Source organism: Ailuropoda melanoleuca, chromosome 10 (genome assembly GCF_002007445.2).
Source record: "Ailuropoda melanoleuca isolate Jingjing chromosome 10, ASM200744v2, whole genome shotgun sequence".
Classification (NCBI taxonomy): domain Eukaryota; kingdom Metazoa; phylum Chordata; class Mammalia; order Carnivora; family Ursidae; genus Ailuropoda; species Ailuropoda melanoleuca.
The window spans coordinates 81,293,448-81,306,814 of NC_048227.1; the positions used below are offsets into that span (position 1 = coordinate 81,293,448).

A 13,367-nucleotide genomic window follows, 5' to 3' on the forward strand; every position below is an offset into this window, starting at 1 on the left:
ATCTGGCTTTGAAACGCAAGAACAGTATAATTATGATACTTACGATATTTAAATAAAACTAATACATTTACAAATGCTATAAACATAAAGGCATTTTTGTAATTAATTATCTGGCTATTAATTTCCACCTTCTGAGCCATCAGAGTTAAAAAAAAAGCAATAATTATTAAAAAGCTCTCTAAGCTACTGACAAGAAGCAACAAGTGTCTTGTCTTGTTTTTATCTGATTTTATTTCCCCTATATTCTGCTAGTTAAAAATAAAAGCAGGGAAATAATCAAAAAACAAGCTTTAACAGAGGGAAGAAAACATAGCACTCAGCTTAAAAATTCACAAATGGGAAAATCAATCGATGATCATCAGGATTACGGTAACACGCACAATTTTCTGCCTACTTTTCTAAACAGCTAAAGCAAATCAAAGCCTCTTTTAAACCATTAACTGTAAAACAAATAAAAAAGAACAAGTAAAAGCATACCTTTTGCTATCTTCCCTGTAGATATTGCTCTCTCACTCTTGACCTTCCAATTCTGCATTTTATCTTGTTCCAGAACCACTGCCAAAGCCTTCTGCACATCAAACTTGTTCTTCAGAACTGCTTCAATCAAAGTGTCATCTGGCACAGCATCTCCAAGTACCTCTCTCATGTGATCAAGGCATGAATAAAGACGAGCTAGAACAGAAAATAATTAAAAGCCATGAATGATGCCATGAAAGAACCCTCAATCTTCAAAACAAAACAAAAAAAGGATTTGAAACTACATTAGGATGTCCAACTCTCCTCTTTCCTTGGCAAATATTACTTATAATGATTATATTTCTATCCACAATATACCTATCTTTCCCTATTAGAGCTCATGAAACAATAAACAATAAACATTGCTAGAAGAAAACAAATCACTGAAGTTTCTCTCCTAAGGAAATGAAGATCTCAGTCAAAAATTCCAGTTACTAAATAACAGCCACACAACCAATTTTTCAACCATAGAGTTAACTATAACGCTCCTCACAAAATATACTTACTAAAATGTAAATTTTCCTTGAAGATACAAGAGACATTATTCCCATTCTTACCTACAATCACTATTATGAACAAACACAATAAACCTAATAACTTCTGGTATATTGATTATCAATCATTTTCACGCATGAAGCACAGATTAACTACTTTTTACTATACCTTGATCAATTCCACTCAGCTGATGGTTCAAAAGAGAACTGGAGGACTCTTTCAGATCTTCATAATCGTATTCTTCTACAGGCTCAACAAGTGAAGGTTTGTCGCGCCGCGAGTAAATAAACTGAGCAGCTAGAAGAGAAAATGATGGAAGAACGCTGTAGCACAACCACTTCCCAGTCAATCTTTTTTTTCCCCCACAAAAGTTAAAATGGAAATTAAAGATTCTGACCTACCAGCTATGGGCATTTACCCACATTCTATAATAATGGATAAAAACAAACGAAGACAAAGCATACCATACCCTAAATCCCTCTCAGATGTCCTTAGTAACTGCTCACTGGCCTCGTGTGATCATTCTCCTCCTTTCTTCCTATCTCCAACACCTCAACCAAGCTGATTTTCAGCACAGTTTTCAAACGCTACCTTTCCTAACACCTCTTCCCTGCCTATTACTCCAACTTCCATGCAAAATGTTCTCTTCTTTGGAACAAATATTTCAAACCACATACCAAACTTGCTTATTTGTATAATTAAGAAAATACTAAAAACGAGTTAATTTTCACTTTCCAAGAACTGCTAATTTTGCCTAAACCCAACAGTTGACCAAAATAATAGGCCTTAACTTCTGAACAACTCCTACTTTCAGTGAAACACTAGCTATGCTGCATGCTAGTGTCACATACCTAACTCTGACTTTCAGCGATCAGTCTACGCCATACTACAGCACTCAGTGTCATCACTCAATGTATAGCTGGTATTGTAGATTTCATTAAAAGAAGGAAAGACAAGCTATGCCGACTATCATAAATAAAATACAAGTGAGCAAAGGAGAATCACACACGCCCAAAGTGCTGACTCTTCCACCTCAGCTGGATGCCCACTGAACTCAATTCCTGGAGACTCTGCTCAATTATGAAGAAATAAAATTAAAAAATAAGAAAGATAGAAATTTTAATACAGTATTCTACAGGCAAGGTGTTACTAGGGATTTGATATTATTTAGCTTTCTGCAAGAGCACATAACACTTAAGTCTACTGCTTAGTGTTCCTACATTGAACTTTTGTTCATGTGTTTAAGAAGGCACTATCAATGAAGGAAAGGGAAACTAACTACATTCAAAGTTTATAGCTACTGCTTATAAATAATGCACATACAGACATTAGATAATACTATGGCTTATGTGTAACACCCATATGCAGAGCGCTGTAGCAAAAGGGCTATGTACGCATAGAATAAATCAACGGTGGCCTTACAGATGAGTAGGAAAGGCAAAGAAGAAAAATGGAATGATGTATTTTAAAACCCAAAATAGTAGTATAGATAACAAGTGCCACAGAAGCACAGAAGATTGGCACAGTTCTAAAAAATGAGGTGAGAGCATCAGAAAAACTGAGGAAGAGGTGGAAGACATCTTGGAGAAGGAGAGCAAATAGAGAGAACAACTGAAGAGAATTCAATCTATTCCGGTATAAGGCATGTTACCTCAACAAAACCTATTCTGACGAAATGGTAAAGAGGAGAATGATGAGGGTATAACTTTCAAGTGCTTTGGTCTATGAGATTTTCCCCCAACACTTCAATGTTTGGCATCATCACCTAATAGCAGCAGGTGCAAAGTAACACGCACCACAGAATATGACACCGGAACTGTAAGGGTAGTACAATGCCAGAGAGACCCACACTTTCTCCTGGCTCAGTTTGGAGGACGTGTGGCTTGCTTTGTGCATGCTTACTGCTTGGCTCTCCAGGATCTGTGAGCATTTGCCTTTGCAACACTACTCGTTAGTTCAACTCTTTCTCACATTTCTATTAAACTTCCTACCTTTTTTTAAATGCAAACTCCTATATTTACTGGAATATTTCTTTTTAGGAGTTAACATACCTTTTCAAACGTGCGAACATTTTTATTAACATGATTACTGTCTTAGCTAGTACTTCACAGATTGAGTCTGATCTGTCATGATCCTATTTTTTCCCAGATGTTCTGTTATTTTCAGTATACAGTTTTGAATACCGTAAGGTTTTTCCAGAATACACATATTATGTTGTATATATGTCTCCCTATTTATCCCCTTCTAGTACAAGGAGAATAGAACACTATTACAAAGTCAGTATGGCAAAACAGAAGAGACATCCTAATTACAGACTCTTTAAGAGGATCACTATTTTCATGTTAAAATCTCAGAACGAGGACGTGTCTTACAATCAAATGGCATCTCAACATTATTTACTTTAAGTGGTACATAAAATTACAGAATTTACATTCTGTGGCATCTTAGATTTAATAAACTGTGGTAGTACTAAAAAAAATGTGAACGGGGCCACTCTGTGCCTGGTAATTTAGGATTTATTTTCCTAGCTATAATAAACTACTCAGTTTAGCTTAAAAGTAACAAATACACTTTCTCCAACTTCCTTTCACAGCTTTCACCTGCAAGGAAAACCCCAAGAAAAATCAAAAATTAAGTGAGGAAAAAAATCAGATCATTTCCCTTAACAATCTTCACTTAGGAAATAGTGATGGGAAAAGGAAGTTGTCAATATCCAGACTGCTACCCAACCTCAGGGAAGGGTGAGGGTTCCTTACCCCCAATCCACACACAAATCCAACTCAGAAACCTCTATTATGGCCACTGTTTTGGAAGCAGGGTTGGCTAGATTTGCTGGGAAGTGGGGAGGGAAGGAGGGTAGACAAATTCCCCAGGGAAAATAACTACTAGTGGGGAAAAACAGTCCAAATCTTTGAAGTTGAAATGAGAGCCCAAAAAGCAACAAATACAATAAAAGAGTAAGAAAAAGAGCAATGGAGAGGAAAGGATAAATATAAAATGCTATTCGTTTTTAAATTTTAATCACAAACTTTGATGGAAATGCTTTTTGAAAAACTGGGACACCCGTGGTGACTTTTAAAAACTTCGGGCAGTTTAAGAAACATAAAAGTTTACAGAATTCAAAACCTGACCTACAACTGCCCCAAATTGTTTCCTTAACACCTTAAAAATAAAAATCATGTAAGAGGCACTCGTTAATGACACAGCTGTCTGGGCTTCCTGCTCTGGAGGTTCTGATACAGTGATGCTGGCAACGGGGCAGGGAATCTGTATTTTTAAAATGTCTCCCAGCTGAGCAATATCATCAGCAAACATTAGGAAACAATGGCCTACAAATCCCCCTTGTAGTCCACTCTGTACAGTCATCAATTCCCTTCTGAAAATATTGTCCCCTCACTCAAAACCCTTCAACAAGCTGACACGACACACCTACAGTTAAAAACTGCCTCTCACAGCTTGCCTCCTGCTTCCTTTCCTAGTCCTCTTTCCTGATGCAACTGCATTAATCATGTGAGTGTTCTCAAATAAGCCTCACACAGGCCACAGCTCAAGCACTATTCTCTTCCTCTGCCGAGGAAGCCATTCTTCCTCCCTAATTTACCAGTCCAACCTCCACTCCCTCCAGAAGCCTTCCCAGACTCCTTCATGCGGGGCTATGATTCACCCACCATACCGCTGTGGCATGTTTGAAGAGGACTTTTAACATGCTAGCTTATATTAAACTAATTTATAAACTTATTAGAATAGGGTTTTTCTTGCACGATGATGCTCAGTAAAGAGTCTGAGTTGGAATGGACTGAATAAGAATCACTCATGTTTGAGTAATCACTGGAGGCCTTCCGACTGAGGTGGCTCCAATGCCTTGATAAAAATGGAAAACCAAGCCAGAGTCAATTACTGTAAATGCCTCAGGAACAACCAATCACAAAAGGCCAACTAGGCTTTCCCAAATAATGCAACCCTTAAGCTACAGCCAATCAAATAATTTCTTTGCTTTGTTTCCTGTATTCTCTATAAAAACCTTGCTCCTAGCTCCGTTCCAGTGGAGCACTCCTAACCCCTTCACTTGCAGTTGCCTGATTCAAACTGTTGTTTGCTCAAATAGATTCTTAAAAATTTCAATATGCTTCAGTTTATCTTTTAACACTTCTAATTTCCGTAGGCAAAACAAAACCCACAACTGTTCAAATAAAGTTAAATATATAGGTTATTTTTGCCACCCCCAATTCCTTGACATATGTTCAATATTCAGTATCAGAGTCAATCTTGCCAAAGGAAAAAAAACTGTAACGTTTAGAAATCACCTTTTCATCATGAAAACTGTGCTACTATTAGTAGAGTTCAAAAAAATAAAAGTGCTGATGAATTTTAGACATATTCCTATTAATTGATAAAGTCACTCAATTATCAGAATATGATCATCTCTTCAATGACAGTGGCTAAGAACAAAGAGGATCCTTCTGAAACTATTCCTTTTTTTTTTTTTTTTCAGAAAATCATTTGGAAAATATACCACTAAAGAGGAAAAGTTTCTGATCTAATATCACTGTTTTGAAAAATTAAAAAATCCAAAACCACATGTTTTTTGTTAAAAATAAAGTTTGTCACAGAAAAAACTCAAACCATTTAACTGTATCTCCTGCTTCGATAATGACATTGACTTCTTGGAGTGTACAAAAGTAACTCAAGGAGTAAAACTGTCCTGAATATGAACCACACACAAGACACACATGAAGAGAGACACAAGGATCAACTCTGACCTCAAGAAAGCTAGACCATGAGTGCAAATATCAGAAAAGCATCCTCAGAATGTCTGACCTGGTGTACCATCAGTTCCTAACATAAGATTAAGGATGATTTATCCAGATAAGCCTAGATAAATCAATGTGTTAACCTACAAGATTAAGATGTCTTTCAGTAGTTCCTTCCTCTGTAAAGGTTTCTACCCTTGTGCAAGCCAGATTCAACCAACTTCTAAATCCTGCAGACCTTAACTCCTATAATTACCTCTTGAATCTATCTCCAAATCGAATGCTACCACCCTTGTCCCAAACGAATGATTCTCAAAGCAAGCATCAACATACCATGGAGGGCTTGTTAAAACAGTAGCTGTGCCGCACTCTGAGTTTCTGACTGGAACGGGGCCAAGAATTACTTTTCTAATAAATTCTCAAGTGATGTTATGACACATGGACCACATTTTGAGAACACTGTCCTCAAATATCCCCATCTCTAGATTAGTACAATAATCTCCAAACTAATCTACATATATCCACTCATGTACTGCCTTCAATCCAGTCACTACCAGGCAGAAGGGATTTTTTAAAAACTCCAATCTAATTATCACATCCACATCATCTTCTCATTTCATGAACATGTCCTGCTCTCTACTGCGCTTACAATATGAATGAGGAAGTTAATGCTACCAGCTATCACTTTATCATCTAGTCAACTGTGTCAGTATTATTACAGGAGCCCACAGGGTTAACCCATGAAGTTTTTTTTTAACACTGCAAATGGCAAGTGTTTGGGAGGGTCCTTGGACAAGATGAAATTTCTTTTATTCCTCATCCCTAGAAAAGCGGCCTTGAACCCCTGCATAAGGAGCTCTAAAGGAATGCTGATGAAGCCATCTCTCAGCTTCAAACCCAGCCTTCTTTATTCTGCTTTGTGATGCTGGGGTTGCAGTCTCTAGGAAGTTCATTTCTTCAACAGCTGGCTTCCTTTTAGGATCAGCCAACAGGGGAGACGCTAAAGGGAGACTGGAAGGCCAGAGGAGGAAGACATGTGCTCCTGTCCTTTGCTTCTTGTGCAGCCCCCTTGCCCCAGCAACGCTGCACTTTGCATAAGAGCAATTAGTACCAGTGAACAGTTCACCCATAACTTCCAGAACTAGCTTTCATGTGTCCCCACCCACATCCCTCAGAAACCATGACCAGCCAGCCAGCTAGAATTCCTTCTTCAAGAGGCTGAATTCCAGCTTCATGGGGTCCTTTTGCTGACACCAGTACCAGCCATGCAGTATCCCCCTCCTTGGAGGGCTGAGTCCCCATTCCACAGTCCCTCCTCTGAATTTCAAAGGCGAAGCAGAACCCCCTTGTCATAGGTCTAAGCCCCAGCTCCAAGGAGGCCCTCTACAAGCTCCTTAAAGGTTGGGTCTGACCTCACCCATTTGCTCATCTAGAACTAGGTAAATGCTTCCTGAAGTTACCACCTCCTTGATTTTCTGCTTGCCTTTCTTGCATTTTTTTGTTCTTTAAAATCTGGTGAACAACTTCTTGTATTAAATTCTCTCTGACAAAATAATTGGTGCAATTTCTATCTCCTAACAGGATCCTGACTGGTAACGGTGTTAACACTGGTGCAAGAGAAGAAAGGCCTTGATTAGGAAGGCTAAATGAGGGAAGTACAAATAAAGAGTTAGATGCACTTCAGAGGAACAAGTAACAGGTAAGAGATGGCAGGAAGAGGAGAGGTGCTAAGACAACTTGTGGAACACCTATGCTTTATAAACAAAAAGGAATTCTAAGTCAGAAGGCACATATTTGGTCTTCAGAGACTGAAAGTGAGATTAAAGCACGCACAGGTGTATAGGACAGCCCCGTAGACTATATGGTACTAAAGACAAAGTGGATTTTGATACAAATGTTAATTGTATTAAGTCTTTAAACTCACAGAAAATGAGTTTTGTGAATTATATTTATGTTGTACCTAACTGTATTTAATTTCACCCTTCTGTGGCATAGTAAAATTGCAGGGCATTTTAACCAACTGTTTATAGAGTAGGCTGAAATTTGAAGACAAATATATTGTTAGGGAAATTAGGAGAAAAGGTCTGGTCAAAGAGCACATCTTTGCTGAAAAGAACAATGAATGCTTCATGTTTTCTTTATATGGTGGCAAAGAACTCTTTCAGAGGGTAAGACAGGAGATGCAGCTCTGATGCGGAGTCCTACAGGAATGTGAACTCTAAATCACTCTGGCTCCGGGAGGACTGACCTACATATATTTGGTTTATTTCACAAACTGTTTAATAGCAGATAAACTGAAGTACTGAAGCATGAAGGGAAGTCTATGCATAACACCTCAATGTTTCTAGGACTCAAGAGATTCCTGAGCATATGAAAGTAATTGCTACCGGCCTTCAGAAGTTCTAAATTTTCGTTATTGACTAAATTACCATTTCGGTACAATTCAGATTAATTGCAAGTTACAAAGAACATTGTAAAACACATAGTTTTCAACATTTCTTCAAATGTTTAAAGCTAAATGATGAAATCAAAACTTTAGATTCTATTCACGGGTAAAGAAATGATTCTATACACCTTTAAAAGTTAAAGACATTATCTTTTTAAATGTTACATAATATAATAGTCTTCTGGAACATTCTAATCCTAGAATGACAATAATACTTGGTTAACATTTTTTAACACCCAAATAATGGAAATTAAATTATTTTTTAAAAGTCACCTGTTGATGGTGAAATACAGTAATCATCCTCCACAGACTGGCCATAGAGATCATCATCTTCAAAATCTAAAATAAAAACACAAGAGATAAAGTCTTCACAAGTTCTTTTTATACTCTTAGTTATTAACAAGGAAGCATCTGAATTCTCTCCAAACAAAATTGTCCCTCAAAATTAAAGGAGCTTGGAATGTCTACATTTCCAAAAAATTCTAAAAATTTTACCCACAAAGTAGGTACTTACTTTCTGTATTCATAAAGAATATATAGTTCTTCAGTTTTTAAGCTAATTGGTTTTTTTAATTTTTCCAAGTTTTCACTGCATGTGATCAAAAAATGATACTACCAGAGACCACAAGCCTGAATCGTCTCTCCAGTGTTAAAAGCTGAAATAAGTCATCCATTCATTTTTTTTCACCAAGCACCATGCTGTGACCAAAGCATTTATTTCCCATACAACTGACTAGCACGGGGTATACAATCAGACCATGAAAACAGTTTTTCTTCATGTCGAGCTAGTTAATTTCTGTAAAAACCATCTTATCCTAAATTCCCTTATGCTCTCTGTTCATGCTAATTAGACTTTTTTCCTACTGACTAAAATATGTACTTTGCCCAGATTTTCCTAAAGCTGTTTCTTTTTCCTCATTAAGGTTCCAGCTCAAATGTCACCTACTTGCATATGTCTTCCCTGACCACTCTGGTAAAGCGGCAAGCCACCCACCCAACACGTTCACTCTCTAGCACACTCCTCCAGTTGTGTCTTCAATGCACTATCTGTCTCATTCCATGAGACTATAAGCTCCTTCAAGGAAAGGCTTTGTCTTAGCCAACTACCTGGCACATGATTGGAACTAAATTAGTGTTCCTTTTATTATAAATTAATGAACCAAACAATTTAAAACTAAAACCCACAAAGAAGGTTATTATATTTACATAAATGCATTTATTCATTTGATAAATAGATTATGCCAAGGACTATTAGACATATCTGAGGGACAACAGCGAGTGACAGGTACATTCCCAGATCTCTATGAACCTAAAATCTAACAGGAAACATAGACACAAAAGCAGGCAATTACAAAATTATATGACAAATGCTTGAGACATGAGAAATATACAGTGATTTGGGATCACACATACGAACAACATAAACAGAACTGGGAATGGGGTGGCTGCGGAAAGATCCCCAGAATATAATATTTAGACAAATCCCAAAGGACAGTTAGCTAGTTTCTGAGGGTATTCACATAGCAGGAACAGCATGTTCAAGAGTTGAGACCAAATATTTACAGCAAAGAAAAATTAGATAAATGCTGCTTTTGTATAAAAATATGTAACAGTCTGGGGTGCCTGGATGGCTCAGTTGGTTAAGTGTCTGCCATCGGCTCAGGTCATGATCCCAGGGTCCAGTGGGTGAGCCCCACACTGGGCTCCCTGCTCAGCAGGGAGCCTGCTTCTCCCTTTCTCTCTGCTGCTCCCCCCGCTTGTGCGTGCTCTCTCTCTGTCAAATAAATAAATATTTTTTTAAAATATGTAAGTCAATAAATTATTAGATCACAATCCCAGTAAATGATTTATTAGCAAATAAATGAGGAGCCATTTACAAAATATTATTTTTAGATATGAATGCCAAGAAACTTTTTTACCAGGTCAGTTTTTCAACTCAAATTGACCCTAACTATGCCACAATATAAAAAGATGAAGAGAATTCTTTCCTAGTATTTTTGTAAACTGGTTCTTTTCCTCAACAAAATTCTGTAGTATTTACTGCACATAAAGCATTGCTGGAGTAAACGTAACAAGAGAGTAAATATAACAATAAGGTATGGACTATGCCCTCCTGGCACTTTTAAATTAGCAGCTAACTCAGCATTAGCTAAAGACAGTCATGTAAAGTATTACCCAAATTAAAGAGAAGAACAAAGTGAAAGTTAAATACAGGAACCAATAGGTTTAAAGCACATACTCTCTCTAATAACGTCCTATTACTTTTAAGAATTTTCAATTATGTTAAAATAATACAAAGGGGAAACTTAAACTGAGAAAAAAGAGAAACTGAGTCTTTAAAATGAGTACAATTTTATAAGCAGGAGATGGGGATGAACCTCCTATGCTATAGGAACAGCTTGTCTATTATGTCATCAATTGTTCCAAAGAAACACGAAAAAGGACAACCTGAACTGGGGTTGCCCAGGTGAGAAGACACTTAGCACTCATTCCCACAGGCCAAGCACCTCTCCTCCAGTAAGACTTTCCTTCACGTAGAAATCCTGCTTAAACTCCTCCAACCCACCCTGAATAAGGGGCCCTAACTTACATAGCTCCCACAGCATCTTGGGAGTACTTTTTGTTGCCTGTCATACTCCAATCATCTGTTACTTGTGTATTCCCCCCTTTAGATTCCCTCAAGCATCTTACTATAAGTCCCCAAAGCTTTGAGCAGTACTCCAAGCACTCAATTAACGAAGAATAAGCACTCAATTAATGTTGGTTGAGGAAATTATACTTATTTAAGAAATGAATAAGTTGAAGTTAGGCCTATTCATATTTTTTATATCATAACCTCAAAAATATCTCTGAGGCTAAAGTCATCCCTCAAGTAGCAGTGATCGACATGCAATGCTTACCCACTGCAACACTTAAAACGGCCTCCAATCTGAAGTGAACACCAGGAACCTAACATGAGCCTGGCTGACTAGGTGACAGTCTCCAAATGTAACACACAGGGTTAGCTATCCACTGTGGTTAGGGCAATACTAATGTTCTAGAATAATCTTCTGGCAGCGCCAATGACAACCACCAACATATTAAGCACACTTACACGATCTGCACTTTAAAAAGGCAAGAGGGGGGCGCCTGGGTGGCACAGCGGTTAAGCGTCTGCCTTCGGCTCAGGGCGTGATCCCGGCGTTGTGGGATCGAGCCCCACACATCAGGCTCCTCTGCTATGAGCCTGCTTCTTCCTCTCCCACTCCCCCTGCTTGTGTTCCCTCTCTCGCTGGCTGTCTCTATCTCTGTCAAATAAATAAAATCTTAAAAAAAAAAAAATAAAAAGGCAATAGGTCTTTACTCCTTTTTTGCACTTTCATATTTATTTATAATTTTAGTTTGCATGACGCTTGATGATGCCTATAATTATCCACTGCATAGAGACGATGTGCATACCCTAAGCTAATTCTCTTTTTAAACTCCTAGAGAACATTCATATGCACATTTTTTATTTCATTTTTTAAAATCAAATAGTATGTTCCGGAGCCGCCTTGCTTCTAGTATTTCTTTTCCCTCCCATTCCAAGATACATTTAAATTCAACATATGGACCAAGAACTGGGTATACACCTCAAGATCATCTGATCCAGTTATTCACTGGGCCTTTTTGATATCTTTTTTATCGACTCCTAATTATTAACTTGAAACTCATAGAAAATAAGTTATCTGCTCAAGCCAGGTTCTGTGCTCAGTATGTATGAACAAACACAAACGATTTACCATGTATATCTAAGTTATGGCAAAACAGTTGAATGTAGGCATGAAGTCAATCCGTCTTTTACAAATAAGCAGTTCATGGGCATTTTTGAAAAGGGGGTCGCAAAACACTACCTAGGAGTAGACAATTATCTACCCGACCTGAGGGGAGACAATAGGAGGGAGAGATGATAATGCTTACGTGCACAAATATCACCAGATCCCAACCTTCCCAAATGTCCTTCCCATACGACGGCGTGCAGCAACCTCCCCCTCCCTAAATAAAATCAAGCCCAGAGAGAAGTCACGACTTAAAACAATGCCATTCGCCAGCACTCAGATGTACTGTTATTTTTTCCAACTGAGCCTAGTTTGAATTCCAGCCTGGCACCACTAAGGAGAAACTCACACATCGAAGTGAAAGCCAACGGGCTGCGATCCCAGCTGGAACCGCGAAAACGACGTCCCGGCATGACCCTGCCACCTACCTTCATCGTAGTTATAGCCTCGGACATTCCGATGCCGGGCCATGGCGTTGGAGAGGGCGTTCGCCACAGCCCCTTACAAAACACACGGTTTAGATACTGATAAAGCGCCAACTGCGGCCTGGCCGACACATACGCGCCATCTTAACTTCCGGCAAGCCTCTGCGCCGAGCGCCTGCGCACGCGCGACGTCTTTTCTGCGCGCTTCAGGACGGCAACCTCTCAGGGTCACCCGCCACCCTGGGGCCGTGCGCAGAGACGCGCACGGAAGCGTCCTTTTAGCATGGCCCCGCCCACAGACGGGTTGACTGACAGAGGGCTCGAAGGGGCGGGATCCCGGTGCCTAGTAGGAGCCGGTTTGTACCAAAGCTTTGGAGCCCGAATCCTGGACCTACCTCAGCGTTCCAGGTTATTTCCCAAATCTGGTTTCAGATAATGAAACTGACTGTGTGCTTGACAGAAGCAGGAAACTTATGTAACTTTCATCTTTGAGGCCTAGTTAGGCACGTAATAGGCACTCACAAACTTGTACACGTTTGGTTTAAGAATCAGTCCAAGATTTAGAGGGGCGTAAAAATGACTCTCTTTAAATGGGTATATATGGTTTAACTGAGAACCTTGCTACAATAGGTCACCATGCCTTCGTGTATGTAATTTATGGTTTCACGTATATGCTCCATCCTGCGTTAACACCTTTAGTAAACAGATGTCTGCCCTTAGCGGTGCACACAGTTATCAGCATCGTAAGGAATTCTTTGAGCATTCATTGAACACATAATCATGTGTAACATGCGAAGGGTATTAAATATAGCTTATTAGACATATCACTGGCCTTAGATATCCTCATTTCTTAGGACACAAAGTGGAAACAAAAGCACAAAGTGAATGATGCCCTGTAAAAAAAAATCATTATCATAACTGAACAAATTACACTTCG

At 38.8% G+C, this 13,367-nt stretch overlaps 1 protein-coding gene across 3 annotated transcripts in view; it reads right to left on the bottom strand.

Annotated features, from left to right (window-relative positions):
* The window catches only part of HBS1L (HBS1 like translational GTPase), an 81,899-nt gene extending 69,257 nt beyond the window's left edge, over positions 1-12,642 (bottom strand). Inside the window, exons 1-4 of one of the 3 annotated variants that reach the window (XM_034669173.1) lie at positions 12,434-12,623; positions 8,482-8,547; positions 1,180-1,308; positions 478-672 (exon numbers count right to left, since the gene is read on the bottom strand). In XM_034669173.1, the coding sequence (XP_034525064.1) occupies positions 478-672; positions 1,180-1,308; positions 8,482-8,547; positions 12,434-12,476 (433 nt within the window). In that variant the 5' untranslated portion in view covers positions 12,477-12,623. Of the gene's footprint in view, positions 1-477; positions 673-1,179; positions 1,309-8,481; positions 8,548-12,433 lie in introns of all 3 variants that reach the window. The other 2 variants (XM_002915075.4, XM_011219522.3) reach the window with 2 other exon arrangements.
* Between the last annotated feature and the right edge of the window lie 725 nt (positions 12,643-13,367).